At 49.0% G+C, this 18,902-nt stretch overlaps 3 protein-coding genes across 15 annotated transcripts in view; all 3 read left to right on the plus strand.

Moving 5' to 3' along the window:
* The window catches only part of KMT2A (lysine methyltransferase 2A), a 99,933-nt gene extending 91,509 nt beyond the window's left edge, over positions 1 to 8,424 (plus strand). For all 8 annotated transcript variants that reach the window (XM_017523423.2, XM_017523425.2, XM_017523424.2 and 5 more), the window contains 5 exons: positions 2,352 to 2,526; positions 2,691 to 2,798; positions 3,366 to 3,449; positions 3,834 to 3,963; positions 4,719 to 8,424. In XM_017523423.2, coding sequence (XP_017378912.1) covers positions 2,352 to 2,526; positions 2,691 to 2,798; positions 3,366 to 3,449; positions 3,834 to 3,963; positions 4,719 to 4,994 — 773 coding nt within the window. In that variant the 3' untranslated portion in view covers positions 4,995 to 8,424. The remainder of the gene's footprint in view (positions 1 to 2,351; positions 2,527 to 2,690; positions 2,799 to 3,365; positions 3,450 to 3,833; positions 3,964 to 4,718) is intronic.
* A 1,217-nt stretch (positions 8,425 to 9,641) lies between these two features.
* On the plus strand, positions 9,642 to 14,160 carry TTC36 (tetratricopeptide repeat domain 36). Its single transcript, XM_017523440.2, has 3 exons — positions 9,642 to 10,425; positions 11,401 to 11,589; positions 13,606 to 14,160. Exons 1-3 carry the CDS (start codon positions 10,308 to 10,310, stop codon positions 13,866 to 13,868), a joined length of 570 nt encoding a protein of 189 aa, XP_017378929.1. The 5' UTR covers positions 9,642 to 10,307; the 3' UTR covers positions 13,869 to 14,160.
* On the plus strand, positions 14,121 to 18,857 carry TMEM25 (transmembrane protein 25). Of its 6 annotated transcripts, none has more exons than XM_017523434.2 (9): positions 14,121 to 14,197; positions 14,813 to 14,906; positions 15,188 to 15,499; positions 15,949 to 16,239; positions 16,452 to 16,583; positions 16,824 to 16,854; positions 17,134 to 17,234; positions 17,373 to 17,462; positions 17,607 to 18,857. In XM_017523434.2, the coding sequence occupies exons 2-9, from the start codon at positions 14,837 to 14,839 to the stop codon at positions 17,678 to 17,680; spliced, it is 1,101 nt and encodes a 366-aa protein (XP_017378923.1). In that variant the 5' UTR covers positions 14,121 to 14,197; positions 14,813 to 14,836; the 3' UTR covers positions 17,681 to 18,857. The 6 variants fall into 6 exon arrangements, with proteins under 6 accessions (XP_017378923.1, XP_017378927.1, XP_017378922.1 ...); XM_017523433.2 differs by having other exon boundaries at positions 14,124 to 14,197; positions 14,810 to 14,906; XM_017523435.2 differs by having other exon boundaries at positions 14,124 to 14,197; positions 14,810 to 14,906; positions 17,376 to 17,462.
* The last annotated feature ends 45 nt before the right edge of the window (positions 18,858 to 18,902 follow it).

An 18,902-nucleotide genomic window follows, 5' to 3' on the forward strand; every position in this document is an offset into this window, starting at 1 on the left:
GTTGACCGGGATGGTCTCGATCTCTTGACCTCGTGATCCACCCGCCTCGGCCTCCCAAAGTGCTGGGATTACAGGCGTGAGCCACCGAGCCCGGCCCAAGGCAAATTCTTATGGGACCAACAGTTGTGATCATAAGAATGTCACTTACCTGGGGCCAGTGCAGTGGCTCACTCCTGTAATCCAAGCAAATTGGGAGACCAAGGCAGGAGGATCACTTGAGGCCAGGAGTTTGAGACCAGCCTGAGCAACACAGTGAGCCCCTGTCTCCACAAGAAATTTAAAAATTAGCCAAACACAGTGGCATATACCTGTAGCCCCAGCTACCCAGGAGGCTGAGGTGGGAGCAGCTTGAGCCCAGAAGTTCAAGGTTACAGTAAGCTATGATCATGCCACTGCACTCCAGCCTGGGTAACAAAATGAAACCTGTCTCTTAGAATATTGCTTATCTAGAGACGTTCTTTTGTTTGTTTGTTTTTGAGATGGGGTCTCACTCTGTTGCCCAGGCTGGAGTGCAGTGGCATGATCATCTGCTTTTTCATCTGCTGTTTCCTCTGCGTCAGGACATTATGCCAAGGTTACATCTCTAAATATGCTTCATAACACAAACTGTATATCTGCTGGAATTGCATATGTGCAGTTGCAATCCTAATACAATTACACTTACGAAATGGATACTTGATCCACAACAGATACCATTATTGTTTCCATATCTCCGTATCTATTAATAATATCAAAAGCAATGTTTGTAAATGAAATCATATTGTTTACTTAATAAAAATATAAAGAACATTAGCTATTTGCTAGTGCCAAAAAGAAGTGTGGCAGTTGTAACTCTGCCCTGTCCCTTTAATGGAAAAAGCCAAATCATTTTAAAATGAAAACCTTTTACCATCGATGCCAGACTTATATAAATGTTGTTTTTATAAAATAAAAAGAAATTTTAAAATGCTAATTAACAGCATAAGACAGTGAGTAGAAGAAAGCAGCTACTCAGTATACAACTCCATACATTCGTCGTAACAGCACAAGAGAGTTCTGTGTTAGGGGGTATTAACATTGCTTTTAAACTTGAGTGAGGCTGGCTGGGTGCTGTGGCTCACTCCTGTAATCCCAGCACTTTGGGAAGCCGAGGCAGGTGCATCCGCTGAGGTCAGGAGTTTAAGACCAACCTGGCCAATATGGTGAAACCCTGTCTCTACTAAAAATACAAAAAAAGCCGGGCGCGGTGGCTCACGCCTGTAATCCCAGCACTTTGGGAGTCCGAGGCGGGTGGATCACGAGGTCAAGAGATAGAGACCATCCTGGTCAACATGGTGAAACCCCGTCTCTACTAAAAATACAAAAAAAAAAGCCGGGCGCGGTGGCTCACGCCTGTAATCCCAGCACTTTGGGAGGCCGAGGCGGGTGGATCACGAGGTCAAGAGATCGAGACCATCCTGGTCAACATGGTGAAACCCCGTCTCTACTAAAAATACAAAAAATTAGCTGGGCATGGTGGCGCGTGCCTGTAATCCCAGCTGAGGCAGAAGAATTGCCTGAACCCAGGAGGCGGAGGTTGCGGTGAGCCGAGATCGCGCCATTGCACTCCAGCCTGGGTAACAAGAGCGAAACTCTGTCTCAAAAAAAAAAAAAAAAAAAAAATACAAAAAAATTATCTGGGCATGGTGGCGCACACCTCTAGTCCCAGCTTCTTGGGAGGCTGAGGCAGGAGAATTGCTTGAACCCAGGAGATGGAGGTTGCAGTGAGCTGAGATCAGACCACTGCACTGCAGCCGGGGTGACCGAGCGAGACTAGGTCTCAAAATAAATAAATAAATAAATAAATAAACTTTAGTGAGGTGTCTGGAGGAATATGAACTTATAGAACATAGGTAATCCATTCCTATAAACTAAAATGGGATTTTATTTGTAGCTATGCAGTCCAGAGTTCACATCTTGCCAAATTATATGGCCTCGGGAGTGTTATGTCAGGTCTCTAAGCCTGTTTGCTCACCTGAAAATGAAGCTAGTAATTCCTGCCTCGTGTGGTCATTATGAGCATGACATAAAATAACACATGTATATAGTGTTGGCGTATAGCATTTCTGTGTAATACAGCACATACAAAATAGTCCATAGTTCGGTGGCATGCCTTTTTCACTTCGCCGTCTATCACAAATATTTTTCATTTTGGTAGATCTGTATCAGCATCATTTTAATGACTATCTGATGCTAATTCTGAGCTGATACGTTATAATTCACCCTTGAGCAGCCTCTGGCACAGTTACTCTCTAGCACAGGCATTTCTGTAGGACTGTGCTGTTTCTAGTTGACTATGCTCCTCACTGCTTGGGTGCCTCTGATCCTTCTAGGTGTTAACGGTTTGAGGATGCTGGGGATTCTCCATGATGCAGTTGTGTTCCTGATTGAGCAGCTGTCTGGTGCCAAGCACTGTCGAAATTACAAATTCCGTTTCCACAAGCCAGAGGAGGCCAATGAACCCCCATTGAACCCTCATGGCTCAGCCAGGGCTGAAGTCCACCTCAGGCAAGTTCCCTTCTTTTCTGTTAGCAGATTTGGGTCTTGATTTTATTATCTCCTGACACCTTTGTCTTCCCACATACTCTTTGAGATTTCCAGTGTCAATGCCTTTGTCCTTTACTGCTTTATTAAAGCGTTTCTCTAAATACGTTTTAATATTTTGGCTCCAGGAAGTCAGCATTTGACATGTTTAACTTCCTGGCTTCTAAACATCGTCAGCCTCCTGAATACAACCCCAATGATGAAGAAGAGGAGGAGGTACAGCTGAAGTCAGCTCGGTAAGTCTTGAGTGGAGAGCAGTCATTAGAAACTGCTTTCCCTCTCCTCCAGCTGGGCACTATGTAGGAATTTGTTTGCATCAGAATTTCCCAGATAAGATTTAAGAAGACTGGGCCAGGCATGGTGGCTCACGCCTGTAATCCAAGCACTTTGGAGGCCAAGGCGGGCGGATCACCTGAGGTCGGGAGTTCAAGACCAGCCTGACCAACATGGTGAAACCCCGTCTTTAATAAATAAATAAATAAAATAAAGAAGATTTAAGAAGACTGAAATCCATTTGTGTTGAAGTAGCAGTAGATGCCTGGTAAGGAATGAGGAATATAAGGTACAGAGGAGAAATTCAAATTCAAAGAACTGTAAGAGGGCTATTTAATGATAGTATACTCTGTCAGGTTGTCATGGTCAGAAAGTACTATATATACTAAAAATGGGCCTCATTTTATAAGGCACCTACTCAGTTTGACATTGAACAAAGAGTGTACTACTTTTCTCTAGGAACCTTTGATTCAAGACTCAAAACATTATTTCCTGAAGAAAATTTGTTAATGATATGTCTTGTCTCTTAGGAGGGCAACTAGCATGGATCTGCCAATGCCCATGCGTTTCCGGCACTTAAAAAAGACTTCTAAGGAGGCAGTTGGTGTCTACAGGTAAGGCTAAAATTATAGAAAATGAACGAAGTTTTCCAGACTCAAAGTAGACCAAATGCTGGACTGACTTTCCTCACTCAGTAAGTGAGGATTTTATGGATACTAATTATTGACCCTCATATCCTGGGATCCTGCAACTCCTTGTGTTGAACAAGGACTTTAAAACAGTAAGCATTAAAACATTGCTTCTTCCAGTGGGCTATAGAATGGAGATACCTTTCATCTTTAGCCATGTTAGAACAATATACACAAATCAAGTGGGTCCAAATTTTTATTTTCTCACGTCCCTCCTGGGGAACTAAGACCAGGAGAACTTATTCATGTATTCATGTAATTAACCTTAGTTGCAAGATTTGTGTCTGACCTCTTTTCCATCTGTCCTAGGTCTCCCATCCATGGCCGGGGTCTTTTCTGTAAGAGAAACATTGATGCAGGTGAGATGGTGATTGAGTATGCTGGCAATGTCATCCGTTCCATCCAGACTGACAAGCGGGAAAAGTATTACGACAGCAAGGTAAGTCTCCCACTTGCATTCACCCAGTTCTTTTGTTTTGCTGTAGAAAGGGACCAGTATGATCCCTGAATCCCAAAAGAAATAGTGTATGTTATCAATTCAAAGACCTTTCTTTAAAAAAAAAGAAAAAAACAGGCCGGGCACAGTGGCTCATGCCTGTAATCCCAGCACTTTGGGAGGCCAAGGCAGGCAGATCAACTGAGGTCAGGAGTTCGAGACCAGCCTGACTAACATCATGAAACCCCGTCTGTACTAGAAATACAAAAATTAGCCGGGCGTGGTGGCAGGCGTCGGTAATCTCAGCTACTTGGGAGGCTGAGGCAGGAGGTTGCGATGAGCCAAAATCACACCACCGTACTCCAGCCTGGGCAATAGAGCGAGACTCTGTTTCAAAAAAAACAAACTCTGAAATTTGTGAGGGGCTCAGTAAAAGTAGAGAATCCACTCTGAGGATTAGCACAGAAAGTTACTCTTTGAAGGCTTGTCTGAGTGGCTCCTAGTATCAGAAGCACATAGCCATACAAGTTTTAGGTTTCTCTGTCCTGTAAAGACATTAGAAACCTCTAGACTAGTGGCCTGTAATCTAGGAACTCCTGATGGAAGCATCTTGAAAGATAGGTACTGGGAGAAATCTGGAAATTTTACTAAAGGAAACTTTATCAGCGGCTATAGGTAACATCAGGAGAAAACTGGGAAATGTTCTTAAACCTGAGTTTGTAAAAAATGCCAAGTTCTCCTTTCTCCTGCACATACAGGGCATTGGTTGCTATATGTTCCGAATTGATGACTCAGAGGTAGTGGATGCCACCATGCATGGAAATGCTGCACGCTTCATCAATCACTCATGTGAGCCTAACTGCTACTCTCGGGTCATCAATATTGATGGGCAGAAGCACATTGTCATCTTTGCCATGCGTAAGATCTACCGAGGAGAGGAACTCACTTATGACTATAAGTTCCCCATTGAGGATGCCAGCAACAAGCTGCCCTGCAACTGTGGCGCCAAGAAATGCCGGAAGTTCCTAAACTAAAGCTGCTCTTCTCCCCCAGTGTTGGAGCGCAAAGACACAGGGCCATCCAAAGCAATGCTGAAGGCCGTTTTCAGCAGCTGGGAGCTCCCGGATTGAGTGGGCACAGCTGAGGGGCCTCCGTGATGGCTGAGCTCTCTTATGTCCTATACTCACATCAGACATGTGATCATAGTCCCAGAGAGAGAGTTGAGGTCTCGAAGAAAAGATCCATGATTGGCTTTCTCCTGGGGCCCCCTCCGATTGTTTACTGTTAAAAAGCGGGAGTGGGATCCCTAGCAGACTTGCCTGGAAGGAGCCTATTATGGAGGGTTGGTTATGTTGGGAGATTGGGCCTGAATATCTCCACAGAAATAAGTTGCCATCCTCAACTTGGCCCTTTCCCAAGCACTGTAAGTGAGGGGTCAGGCAAGGCTCCAGATGGAGGGTTGGTTGGATTCCTGACAGTTTGCCAGTTGGGCCCCGCCTACGGCATCTGTAGAACAAACAGAGGTCTGGTGGTTTTCCCTACTATCCTCCCACTCAAGGGTTCACTTCTGATTGGGAGACAGGATTCCTAGCACCTCTGGTGTCAAAAGGCTGTCATGGGGTTGTGCCAATTAATTACCAAACATTGAACCTGCGGGCTTTGAGTGGGAGTGTTGTCCCCAGGAGCCTTATCTCAGCCAATTACCTTTCTTGACAGTAGGAGCGGCTTCCCTCTACCATTCCCTCTCTTCACTCCCTTTTCTTCCTTTCCCCTGTCTTCATCCCACTGCTTTCCCATGCTTCTTTCTGGGTTGTAGGGTAGACTGACTCCCTGCTCAAGGACACTCCCTGTTGGGCCTAGGATGTGCCTGCAAAAAGTTCCCTGAGCCTGTAAGCACTCCAGGTGGGGAAGTGGACAGGAGCCATTGGTCATAACCAGACAGAATTTGGAAACGTTTTCATAAAGCTCCACAGAGAGTTTTAAAGAAACATATGTAGCATGATTTTTTAGGAGAGGAAAAAGATTATTTAAATAGGATTTAAATCATGCAACAACCAGAGCATCAGAGCCAGGATGACCCCTGGGTCCCATTCCTAAGACATGGTTACTTTATTTTCCCCTTGTTAAGACATAGGAAGACTTAATTTCTAAACGGTCAGTGTCCAGTTGAAGGCAGAACACTAATCAGATTTCAAGGCCCACAACTTGGGGACTAGACCACCTTGTGTTGAGGGAACTCTGCCACCTGTGCACAACCCACGGCTAAAGTAAATTCAATGACACTACTGCCCTGATTACTCCTTAGGATGTGGTCAAAACAGCATCAAATGTTTCTTCTCTTCCTTTCCCCAAGACAGCGTCCTCAACCTGTTAAATTAAGTCATTGGATTTTACTCTGTTCTGTTTACAGTTTACTATTTAAGGTTTTATAAATGTAAATATATTTTGTATATTTTTCTATGAGAAGCACTTCATAGGGAGAAGCACTTATGACAAGGCTATTTTTTAAACCGCGGTATTATCCTAATTTAAAAGAAGATCGGTTTTTAATAATTTTTTATTTTCATAGGATGAAGTTAGAGAAAATATTCAGCTGTACACACAAAGTCTGGTTTTTCCTGCCCAACTTCCCCCTGGAAGGTGTACTTTTTGTTGTTTAATGTGTAGCTTGTTTGTGCCCTGTTGATAAATGTTTCTTGGGTTTGCTCTTTGACAATAAATGGAGAAGGAAGGTCACCCAACTCCATTGGGCCACTCCCCTCCTTCCCCTATTGAAGCTCCTCAAAAGGCTACAGTAATATCTTGATACAACAGTTTCTCTTCTTCTTTCGCACGCAGTCTCTCTCCTTTCCGACACAACTTCCAGAGTGGTGAGAGACAGCAATCTTTTACATTTCCCTCATCTTTCTTACTTCAGAGTTAGCAAACAAGTTGAATGGCAACTTGACATTTTCCATCACCATCTGCCTCATAGGCCACTCTTTCCTTTCCCTCTGCCCACCAAATCCTCATATATCTGCAGAGAACCCATTGATCACCTTTCCCGTCTTTCGAGGCAGCCCGTTGAAACTGAAGCACAGTCTGACCACTCACGATAAAACAGATTCTTCTCTGCCTCTGCCACAAGGTTTCAGAGTAGTGTAGTCCAAGTAGAGGGTGGGGCACCCTTTTCTCGCCACAAGAAGCCCATTCCTATGGAAGTCTAGCAAAGCAATACGACTCAGCCCAGCACTCTCTGCCCCAGGACTCATGGCTCTGCTGTGCCTTCCATCCTGGGCTCCCTTCTCTCCTGTGACCTTAAGAACTTTGTCTGGTGGCTTTGCTGGAACATTGTCACTGTTTTCACGTGTCATGCAGGGAGCCCAGCACTGTGGCCAGGATGGCAGAGACTTCCTTGTCATCATGGAGAAGTGCCAGCAGGGGACTGGGGAAAGGCACTCTACCCAGACCTCACCTCCCTTCCTCCTTTCACCCATGAACAAGATGCAGTGGCCTTCGGGGTTCCACTAGTGTCTGCTTTCCTTTATTATTGCACTGTGTGAGGTTTTTTCGTAAATCCTTGTATTCCTATTTTTTTTAAAGAAAAAAAAACTTAAGCTGCATTTGTTACTGAAATGATTAATGCACTGATGGGTCCTGAATTCACCTTGAGAAAGACCCAAAGGCCAGTCAGGGGGTGGGGGGAACTCAGCTAAATAGACCTAGTTACTGCCCTGCTAGGCCATGCTGTACTGTGGGCCCCCTCCTCACTCTCTTTCTACCAACCCCAAACCCTGAGGACAGGGGAGGAACCCACAGCTTCCTTCTCCTGCCAGCTGCAGATGGTTCGCCTTGCCTTTCCACCCCCTAATTGTCAACCACAGAAATAAGAAATTCCTTCTAGCTCAGCCTTGAGTCCATTGCCAAATTTTCAGCACACCTGCCAGCAACTTGGGGGATAATCGAAGGTTTCCCTACAAGAGGGAAAGAAGGCAAAAATGGCATAGCTATCTCCAAAACACATCTGAGTTTATTTCAGAAGCGACCAAGGGAATCTCCGCACAAAAGTGCGGATTGAGGAATTGTGGTGGGTCATTCCCAAGAATCCCCCAAGGGGCATCCCAGATCCCTAAGGAGTGACAGCAACAAACCTGGTCAGTTCTCAGTGAGAGCCAGCTCACTTATAGCTTTGCTGCTAGAACCTGTTGTGGCTGCATTTCCTGGTGGCCAGTGACAACTGTGTAACCAGAATAGCTGCATGGCGCTGACCCTTTGGCCGGAACTTGGTCTCTTGGCTCCCTCCTTGGCCACCCACCACCTTACGCACAGCCCCTCTGTTTTTAGACCAATAACAGGAATTAAGGGGGAAGCCCTGGCAGCTATACGTTTTCAACCAGACTCCTTTGCCGGGACCCAGCCCGCCACCCTGCTCGCCTCCGTCAAACCCCCGGCCAATGCAGTGAGCACCATGTAGCTCCCTTGATTTAAAAAAAAACACACACACACACACACACAAAATCTTCTTAATGAATGTATCTTTCTAAAGGACTGACGTTCAATCAAATATCTGAAAATACTAAAGGTCAAAACCTTGTCAGATGTTAACTTTAAAGTTTGGTTTGGGTTTTTTTTTGTTTTTTTTTTTTTTTTTAATTAGAAATCAAGCTTTTGTTTTTAAGGAAAAGCGGGTCATTGCAAAGGGCTGGGTGTAATTTTATGTTTCATTTCCTTCATTTTAAAGCAATACAAGGTTATTGAGCAGATGGTTTTGTGCCGAATCATGAATACCAGTCAAGTCACACACTCTGAAAACTTGCAACTTTTTGTTTGTTTTGGTTTTCAAATATAAATATGATATATATAGGAACTAATATAGTAATGCACCATGTAACAAAGCCTAGTTCAGTCCATGGCTTTTAATTCTCTTAACACTATAGATAAGGATTGTGTTACAGTTGCTAGTAGTGGCAGGAAGATATCAGGCTCACTTTCCTCTGATTTCGAAATGGGGGAACCTCTAATCATAAAGGAATGGTAGAATAGTCCATTCCTCGGATCAGAGAGAAACACAGAAATGGTGTCACCTGGATTTTTTTCTGCCCATGAATGTTGCCAGTCAGTACCTGTCCTCCTTGTTTCTCTATTTTTGGTTATGAATGTTGGGGTTACCACCTGCATTTAGGGGAAAATTGTGTTCTGTGCTTTCCTGGTATCTTGTTCCGAGGTACTCTAGTTCTGTCTTTCAACCAAGAAAATAGAATTGTGGTGTTTCTTTTATTGAACTTTTAACAGTCTCTTTAGTAAATACAGGTAGTTGAATAATTGTTTCAAGAGCTCAACAGATGACAAGCTTCTTTTCTAGAAATAAGACATTTTTTGACAACTTTATCATGTATAACAGATCTGTTTTTTTTTTTTCCTTGTGTTCTTCCAAGCTTCTGGTTAGAGAAAAAGAGAAAAAAAAAAAAAGGAAAATGTGTCTAAAGTCCATCAGTGTTAACTCCCTGTGACAGGGATGAAGGAAAATACTTTAATAGTTCAAAAAATAATAATGCTGAAAGCTCTCTACGAAAGACTGAATGTAAAAGTAAAAAGTGTACATAGTTGTAAAAAAAAGGAGTTTTTAAACATGTTTATTTTCTATGCACTTTTTTTTATTTAAGTGATAGTTTAATTAATAAACATGTCAAGTTTATTGCTGCACATGGTTGAGCTTCCTTTTGGCTCTGGTTGGAGGGGGTGGAGAAAAGGGGAGGGGTATGTCCTGTGACCTGGTCACAAAGTACCTTCCACAGTCCTTTGCTTTAAGGTGGCATCACTAAATCATTCCTTGCAGCCCACCTTCAGGTCTGCTCCACACTGGCTCTCTTGACTGTATTTTCTTCCTGTATTCATCAATGATGTATGTTCAGGACCTAATTAATTCTGGATATGAGGAAAGGTCAAGAGGACAAAGGAACAGTACCTTTACCTTCTACATATCTCCCCTGTTTTATCCAAGGAGGTCAGGTAGTGACTTTTATCTGTTTTCTCCTAAACTGTGAATATAATACACTGAAAGCATTTCAGGGAGAAGTTGGAGAGCACCTTATCTTAGCTGCACTCCACCTTAAGGCTGAAGCTGGATTTGTTTACTGTTTCTCCTGGGGGCAGGGGCAGTTGAGAAATAACTAAATATTCTGCCAAGCCAGAGTCAACCCTCCAGGCCACAGGTTGAGCAAATGCTACTGCCCAGAAAGGGAGACTCTTCATGAAGGGGTGGTCTTCATCCTTTTAGATCAACTTCCTGCCGGAGGCTCCGCCCCTACCACTGTCCTCCCTATTCTCTCATCCGGAGTCATCTTTTGGGATTTTTGGAGTTGAGCACCATGGGGACTCCAAATGATCAGGCAGTGCTGCAGGCCATCTTCAACCCTGACACCCCATTTGGAGACATTGTTGGATTGGACCTGGGGGAGGAAGCAGAAAAGGAAGAACTAGAAGAAGGTGAGCATTTGACCTGGAGCGTAGCTCTGCACATAGGCTGGCCTGCTGGCCTTCCAAGGTAGCAGAGGGAGGTGATCTTATAGGGCCCCTTGTTCCATGACCCTTGGATTATTATTGAGATTGGAATCAGAGAGGTTGGCTGCTCCTAAGTGCACTGATGATTTGGTAAGAGACATTCTGCCAAGTGGAGTAAGCTAGGGTTTTTCTCTCAATCCGTCAGCTCCTATGCCTCTGAACTTACCACTTAATTGATTGTATGATCCAGGCTTAACTGCCAGATGATGTTAAACTCTCACATTTTTGGTCATAACAGAGAATACCACCACCACCCCTACCCAGAAGACCAAAATAAGGCAGGGCATGGTGGCTCAGTTGAGTGGTTCCAATATGGCAACCACAACCAGAATCTGTTAAACACTGTCACAAGCCAAGCTCCAAGCTAACTCTTCCGCAGAGTGAGTGCGTTCACTGCCTTTTCCATTAGCCCCTAATTAAGGAATTTTCAATATCCTTTGTTTCTAGAGTGGTAAAGCCTACGCCTTACTAACTCAGGCTAAAACACTAAGGGCTACGTCAGAAGTGATGTTCATGATCTGGGAGTATCATGGTGGCCTTTGCATGAGAGGCAGTGTAGTAGAGCAAAATGCAGACAAAAGCCAGAACAACCTGGGTTCACATCCAAGCTCTGCTTGTGTGGCCTGTGTGACCTTGAACAAGTTCTTTAATAAGCTGAGGAGTTGGCTTCATTCTCTTGGCAATGGGGAGCCAACTAAGGCCCCTTGGAACTCAGGCAATGGTAGCTCCCAGCCTTAGCGACCCAATCTCCCCCATACCCCAAACACTGCAACTGACCACTGCTGTAACCCATACCCAGTCAGCTCTGGCTCAGATCTCAGAATTCCAAAGCCTGAGGTGGCTTTTTCTTCTTGCTACCAACTGCACACCTGGCCCTTCATGGCTCCTTCCCTGGCCCAGATGAAGTTTTCCCTCAAGCACAGCTGGAGCAGTCCAAGGCCCTGGAGCTACAGGGGGTGATGGCAGCAGAGGCTGGGGACCTCAGCACAGCTCTGGAGAGGTTTGGCCAGGCCATCTGCCTGCTGCCTGAGAGGGCTTCAGCCTACAACAACCGTGCCCAGGCCAGGCGACTCCAGGGAGACGTGGCAGGTAAGGGGAGATGCCCTGTATCCTCTGCAAAAGGGGCCAAGGGAGAGCACAGACCAGACATGAAGTAGCTGTGGGGCTGGGGTGGCCTTGCTAAACTCCTTGGAGCCTGTCTTCTTACCTATAAGGTAGGAGATGTATCAGGGGCCCTGCTAATCTAATGGGGCTATTGTGAAATTCAAAAGAGACTGCATTCCATTGATTAAGGAACATTTAATGAGAGCCTACTCTGTGGTAGCAGGCTGGTGCTGAAGACACTGAGATAAAAGGTATGTTGATTGCCAACATTTATATAGCAGTACTGTACCAGGCATTAAGCACTTTACATATAAACTATAGTAAATCAATCCTCACAACAACCCTAAAAAGTATATACTATTGTTTCCCCGGTTTACAGATGAAGAAACAAGCATGGAAAGGCTAAGTAATTTGCCCACTATCATACAGTTAGTAGTGGAGCTGGGATGTGAAACAGGTGGTAGGGCTCTTAATCCCCACATGATACTGCTCCTCAAAAAGCTCCCAGTCCAGGGGGCAGAACAGACACACAATTCTGAGACCAGCCTAATACGTGTGAGAGGGGTCAGTGTGGGACCCATTCCTGAAGAGTGAGTTTTCAAGTATGAGTAGGAGTTAGCTGGTGAGTGGAGAAGGTAGTCTGTAGAGGTCCAAAAAGCAGACACAGGTACAGAGAACTTCAGGTCTTCAGGCTGGCTGGAGCAGGGAGTGGAAGAAGGACAGCAAGCTGAGCCTGGAGCTGTGGGCAAGAGTCTGATCCACACCTTGGGAGTGTTAGGCTAAGACTGTGCGTCTTGAAAACATGGGGGACCACTCGAGTTTTAACAGGGGAGTGACTGGATCAAACTCCTGCTGCATTCAGTTTATTCTAATTAAGTGGAGACAATGGGACCATGCTGGGGACCAAAGATCAGGCTGACAGGAAGGTATAAACTAAGGAAACCTAGTACTACTTGACTGTTAGGAGCAGTGGTGATACAGGTGCTCCCAAGACCAGCAATCCCAGGCTGGGGAGTTTTGAGTCCACTCCAGGAACAATGGAAACCTCCCAAGAGCCCCTTTCCAGGCTTATCTGCCCCAGATCGCTGAAGACGGCCCCAGAGAGATGCAAAGGTGATTCCAACTGGAGATTCCTCCAGACTTGCTCCTCTGTGGGAAACCAAGGAGTACTGCAACCTGAGAGCTTCTCCAGAGGCTCAGGCTCTTTAGAAGACTTGAGAACATGAGTGAATTGAAGCAGAGCCTGGAATGAAGGCAGCCTGGTGGACTTACAGAAGGTGGCTGACTGCCTGAAGTTCTGAGTTCAGAGTTCTGAGGCCCAACCCAAGTAATTTATGATAATAAAAATAAAAATGGTGCACGCCAGCTCTGGCTCCAGCACCAAGGATATTAGATACATGGAGATAACCAAAGAATGATGAAAGGCAATCAGTCCAGGAAATAGAGAAGAGAGGTGTTCAACGCAAGCAATAGAAAAAAAGGCCCTCAAAAGGAAAACAATGAGAATTTGACTTGATTGTACTTGTAAGAAATGACTGCAGAGTTCATTTTTTTGGACCCTGACATTCAGAATCAGTCACCTGACACAGTGGATGCTTAATAACAGGTGTGGAATAAATTGGCTGCTACTTGCCCGAGCAGTGGGTCAGACTCATAAACTTAGTGACCATTCAGAATCCTGCAACGTTCATGTTTTCGTGTATTAGCGGTGGAAAATAATATGAACAAGACGAGACCTGTACTTCAGTCCCAACTCTGCCACTAAGTGGCCTGGTTGTACTGCCCCGGGCAAGTCCTCTCAATTCTTCTACAGTCTTCATCTGTGTAATGGGTGTAACAGTCTGTACCTCTAGCAGGTGCGAGGCGGGTTGTAAACGGCCCCGCCCGGGAGCCGCAAGGACCACGGCGGCAGGTGCGGCCGCAGGTGGGCGGGGGCTCCGGCTAAGCCGCCCCGGACGCCTCTGACCACCGCCCCGCCCGCCCGCCCTGTCGGTCCCGCAGGCGCCCTGGAGGACCTGGAGCGCGCGGTGGAGCTGAGCGGCGGCCGGGGACGCGCCGCCCGCCAGAGCTTTGTGCAGCGCGGACTCCTGGCGCGGCTGCAGGGCCGGGACGACGACGCCCGCAGGGACTTCGAGCGGGCAGCGCGGTTGGGCAGCCCCTTCGCGCGGCGCCAGCTGGTGCTGCTCAACCCCTACGCCGCGCTGTGCAACCGCATGCTGGCCGACATGATGGGGCAGCTGCGCCGCCCCCTCAACGGCCGCTGAGCTCCAGCGTCTGGGGGCGAGGGGACGGGGAGGGGGGCCCTGAACCAATAAAGTCGTCGGGCCTCACCAACTCTGCCTGCTCCTGCGTCCTGCCTGCGCCCGGCAAGAAGGGCACTGGGGGGGACTCTGCGCTGGGGGCCCTTGGTACGGACTAGGGACCCGCCAGGGGGGTGGTGAACCGCGGCCGCCCACCTGCCGGAGGAGGGCCTGTGGGGGCTGGTGGTCGGGCATCGATTGGCCCTGCCTGGCGCAGCCCTCGCCCCTGCAGCGGACTGCGGTGCTCATCAGACCTGAGCAGTTGCTCCGGCGGCGCTCAGGGAGGGAGCCAGGTGAGCCGCCCTGGTGGCTGGGGGTGGCGGGGGGTGGTGGGGGATGGAGGCGGGATGCTCGGCGACCCCACCCTCCCCTCACCCCTTCCTCTTCCGCTCACATTCACCAGAGCCACCAACATCAAGAAAGGGGGCGTAGGGCGAGGGATGGGAGAGAGAACAGGGCAGGAGGGAGGATGGGATTGGGCGTAGGGCGAGGGATGGGAGAGAGAACCTAGCGGAGCAGAAGAGAGGATGGGAAAGGGAAAAGCAATCCCTTTGGGGGAGGGGCGCGTGAAGACCGAGTGTATGTGTGTGTATGTGTGTGAGTGTCCGTGCGTGCAAGGTGCGGTTGCACAGATGCTCGTTGCTTCTGCGGATCTGCGGGCGGGGGCCTGTTTGTAGCCTGGAGTCGGTGCTCGGTTCTGCACCTGCAGGGTATCCAGGCATCTGCTGAGTGGGTCTGTGCCTTTGGGCTTTGCCGTTCGTGTCCGCGCCTTCGCCACTGGGAGCCGGTCTACATTTGTGTCTCCGTGCATGGTTCTTTTTGTTTCTGGAGAGTAAATTCTGGAGAAATTGCTAGGCCTGCCCACTCTCACCTGGCTGACACGGAGATCCGACCCCTTCTCTCAGCAGCCTGGGGCCCAGGCCCGGGCCACCATGGCGCTGCCTCCAGGCCCAGCCACCCTCCTGCACACACTGCTGCTTCTGCCAGCCCTTCTGAGCTCAGGTACACCCCTGTTCAGTCGTTGACCAAGTGCTTCTGGGGTCCAGAGCCCCCTTTCTCCTCTCTTTGTCTGCACTTCTGTTTGGGTACCCACTCCAGGCCCCAGGCTCTGGAGCCCCTATTCCCCTCACCCACCTACCCTACCTCCAACCAGTCAGTCCCTGGTGAAAGGACTCAGGTGCCCTTTCCCTTGGCCTGCTGCTCCTCTCACTGGACCTCTTCCTGGTCACAGCACAGTACCAGCCCTGCCCCAGCCCTTCCCAGAGGCCCCTGCTGTGTTCCAGGTTGGGGGGAGTTGGCGCCACAAATAGATGGTCAGACCTGGGCTGAGCGGGCACTTCGGGAGAATGAACGCCACGCCTTCACCTGCCGGGTGGCAGGGGGGCCTGGCACCCCCAGATTGGCCTGGTATCTGGATGGACAGCTGCAAGAGGCCAGCACCTCAAGACTGCTGAGTGTGGGTGGAGAGGCCTTCTCTGGAGGCACCAGCACCTTCACTGTCACTGCCCAGCGGGCCCAGCATGAGCTCAACTGCTCCCTGCAGGACCCCAGCAGTGGCCGGTCAGCCAACGCCTCTGTCATCCTCAATGTGCAATGTAAGTGCCCCTGAGGTGGACAGGGAGAGCGGTTCTCTGTCAAGGGGCCCCCAGCAGCCACCAGGCAGGTGGTCCACAGGACATTTAGCAAACACTTAAGCACTTTGCAAATATGAACTCATTTTATCGTCTGAATAATCCCATGAGGTCATTACTATTGTCACCATTTTACAAAGGAGAAAACTGAGGCACAAAGAGGTTAAGTGGTCCACCTAGGGTGATGGTCCCGCTGCTAAGAAGCAGAGCCTTGATTCACGTCTGGGCTTTTGGCTCTAATTACACTTATAATCACCATGAAATGCTGCCTCTCTGGTAGACCCAGCCATTCTGTTCTCAGCATCCCCTCTGAGGAGGGGCCCAGGCCCCTGGCCCCCATCTGGGCTTGGGAAGGTAGGGCCAGTCGTATGAGGGGCTGTGGTAAGAGCATGTTGGCCTCTGCTTTGCACCAGTCAAGCCAGAGATTGCCCAAGTCGGCGCCAAGTACCAGGAAGCTCAGGACTCAGGCCTCCTAGTTGTCCTGTTTGCCCTGGTGCGTGCCAACCCGCCTGCCAATGTCACCTGGATCGACCAGGATGGGCCAGTAACTGTCAACACCTCTGACTTCCTGGTGCTGGATGCACAGAACTATCCCTGGCTCACTAACCACACGGTGCAGCTGCAGCTCCGCAGCCTGGCGCACAACCTCTCGGTGGTGGCCACCAATGACGTGGGTGTCACCAGTGCCTCGCTTCCAGCCCCAGGTGAGCATGCCCAGCAACTGGCCTAGCAAAGCCTCAGGTGGTCGCAGGGGTCCCATCCCCATTTAGAAATGGGAGTACTTGTTGCCCTGTGGGTGGGTCTTGTGGATGAGCTGTCCCTAGTCACCCTGGGCAAGGAGGGCAGAGTAGTACCTATGGCATGTTGGGGCTGGGGGCACTGCCCAGCTGGGACCTAACCAGAGGACGTCCTTCAGGGCTCCTGGCTACCCGGGTGGAAGTGCCACTGGTGGGCATTGTTGTGGCTGCTGGGCTTGCCCTGAGCACCCTCATGGGGTTCAGCACTTTGGTGGCCTGCCTGGTCTGCAGGAAAGAGAAGAAGACCAAAGGTAGGCCAGGGACACTGGGGGCAGAGGGTGGCTGGAGGAGTGGCGATAGGTCAGGCTGACAACAGCCTGGGCAGAACCAGTCGTCTCTGACCGTGGCAGAGCACTTCCAGGGTGTGGCCATGGGTAGGGCATTTAAGAGACCCTTTTCCCTGAGAGTCCTGGGTCTGAAAGGGTAGGAGGAGGACAGCCCAGTGTGGGAGGGTACGTTGAGAATTAGAGATATGGCTTCTTTCTCCGCAGGCCCCTCCCGGCGCCCATCTCTGATATCAAGGTAACTCTTCCTGGGGCTGGGCAGACAAGCCTCATAATCACCACGAAATGCTGCCTCTCTGGCAGACCCAGCCATTCTGTTCTCAGCATCCCTTCTGAGGAGGGGTCCAGGCCTCTGGCTCCCATCTGGGTTTGGGAAGATAGGGCCAGAAGTATGAGGGGCTGTGGTAAGAGCATACTGGCAGGATGGGGACAGGAGAGAGCCTGGGGTTTCTGGTAGAGGCAGCCGTGAGTGCCTGTGCCAGGGCGCATATCCATTCCGACTTTGTCCTCCCTGTAGTGACTCCAACAACCTGAAACTGAACAACGTGCGCCTGCCACGGGAGAACATGTCCCTCCCATCCAACCTTCAGCTCAATGACCTCACTCCAGATTCCAGGGGTATATCTAGGAGCCTGTTATTGGCCCCTGCTTAATCTTCAGAAGTGCTTCTGAGAAAAAGAGAGCTTGGTGCTTGGGAGGGGCAAGGCCCTATCAGGCACACTCCTCGTCCTCAACACTGCCCTCTTTGTCACCCAGCAGTGAAGCCAGCAGACCGGCAGATGGCTCAGAACAACAGCCGGCCAGAGCTTCTGGACCCGGAGCCTGGTGGCCTCCTTACCAGCCGAGGTACTGGGGAAGGGCCTACCGCCCTCCTCTGCTCCCCAGCCCTGTGCTTATGCCAGAGGCCTCTAAGTGCCCAGGGGGCAGAGAGGGCTCTCCCAGCTTCCAAGGAACAAGCGTTACTGAGTCCCCTGGGCTTTGATCCCGCAGGTTTCATCCGCCTCCCAATGTTGGGCTATATCTATCGAGTGTCCAGTGTGAGCAGCGATGAGATCTGGCTCTGAGACAAGGATGTTCTCTTGGCCTCCGGACACCCTTCCATTCCTCCACGGCATCCTCTGCCTAGCTATGTTGCCAGTGTGAACAGGTCATGCCACTGCCACTTTTGCTTGCCCTCCTAGCTGTGGTGCCCTCTGACATGCACATGATACATTTCACTGGGCTCTAACCCACAGGGGGACAGGTATCTTTGGCAAGGCTGCCAGTTGGACCTAAGCCCCTCATGCTGACTCAGGGTGGGGCCTGCATGCGATGACTGGGCCCTTCCACAGGGAGCTCTTTGGCCAGGGGTGTTCAGATGTCATCCAGCATCCACGTGTGGCTTGGCCTGCTGTATGCCCCACAAGGGCCCTGCATGGATTTTCCTCCTTCCTATGCTATGTACCCTCAGGTAAAATTTAGGACCCTGCTAGCTGTGTAGAACCAAACTGTCCTTTGCACAGAAACCAACCCCTGGTCCAGGGGCACTGGCCAAGCACAAACGAGTCCTTTTTGCTGCAGAGTCCTCTCTGCCCTTCTCTGTCCTTTCTGTCCCCACCTCCTCTTGGGAATTCTAGGTTATTTGTTGGACCTTCTCTGCTTCTTCACTGGGCACTAGACTTTTCTATTGGCCTGTGCCTCGCCCAGTATTAGCACAAGTCAGGGAGGAAGAGGGAGGTGATTAGTCCAGTAGCACCCAGGACAGCTTGTAGCTATGCATCATTTTCATACGGTGTTAGCACTTTAAGCACAGCCCCTAGGGGAGGGGGTGAGTGAGGGGCCCAGAGCCCTCTTTCTTTGTGGCTTCCCCAAGTTTGGCCTTCTGTGAATCACTGTGAGTGTCCTGAGCTCTCGGGATTGATGGTTTCCCTCTCAGCTTGTCTCCTCCACCATGGGACCCCAGCCCTGATCAACCCCTGGTTGCCCCATCGGCAGGAAGCTGCCCTTCCTGGAGGATGGTCACCACAGGCACATAATTCAACAGTGCTGGAAGCTTTAGGGGGATGTGGAGAAAGGAGGAGACCACATACCCCAAAACGACCTAAGAACACTTTAAAACACAACATGTAAATGATTGGAAATTAATATAGTACAGAATATATTTTTCCCTTGTTGAGATATTCTTTTGTAATGTTTTCATGTTACTGCCTAGGACAGTGCTGAGCACACAGTAAGTTTAATAAACTTGACTGAATGAATTTACATATCTCTGCTTCATTTCTATGTTTTGTGTGTGGTTTTTTTTTT

This window comes from Cebus imitator, unplaced genomic scaffold (assembly GCF_001604975.1).
Source record: "Cebus imitator isolate Cc_AM_T3 unplaced genomic scaffold, Cebus_imitator-1.0 Scaffold28, whole genome shotgun sequence".
Taxonomy (NCBI): Eukaryota; Metazoa; Chordata; class Mammalia; order Primates; family Cebidae; genus Cebus; species Cebus imitator.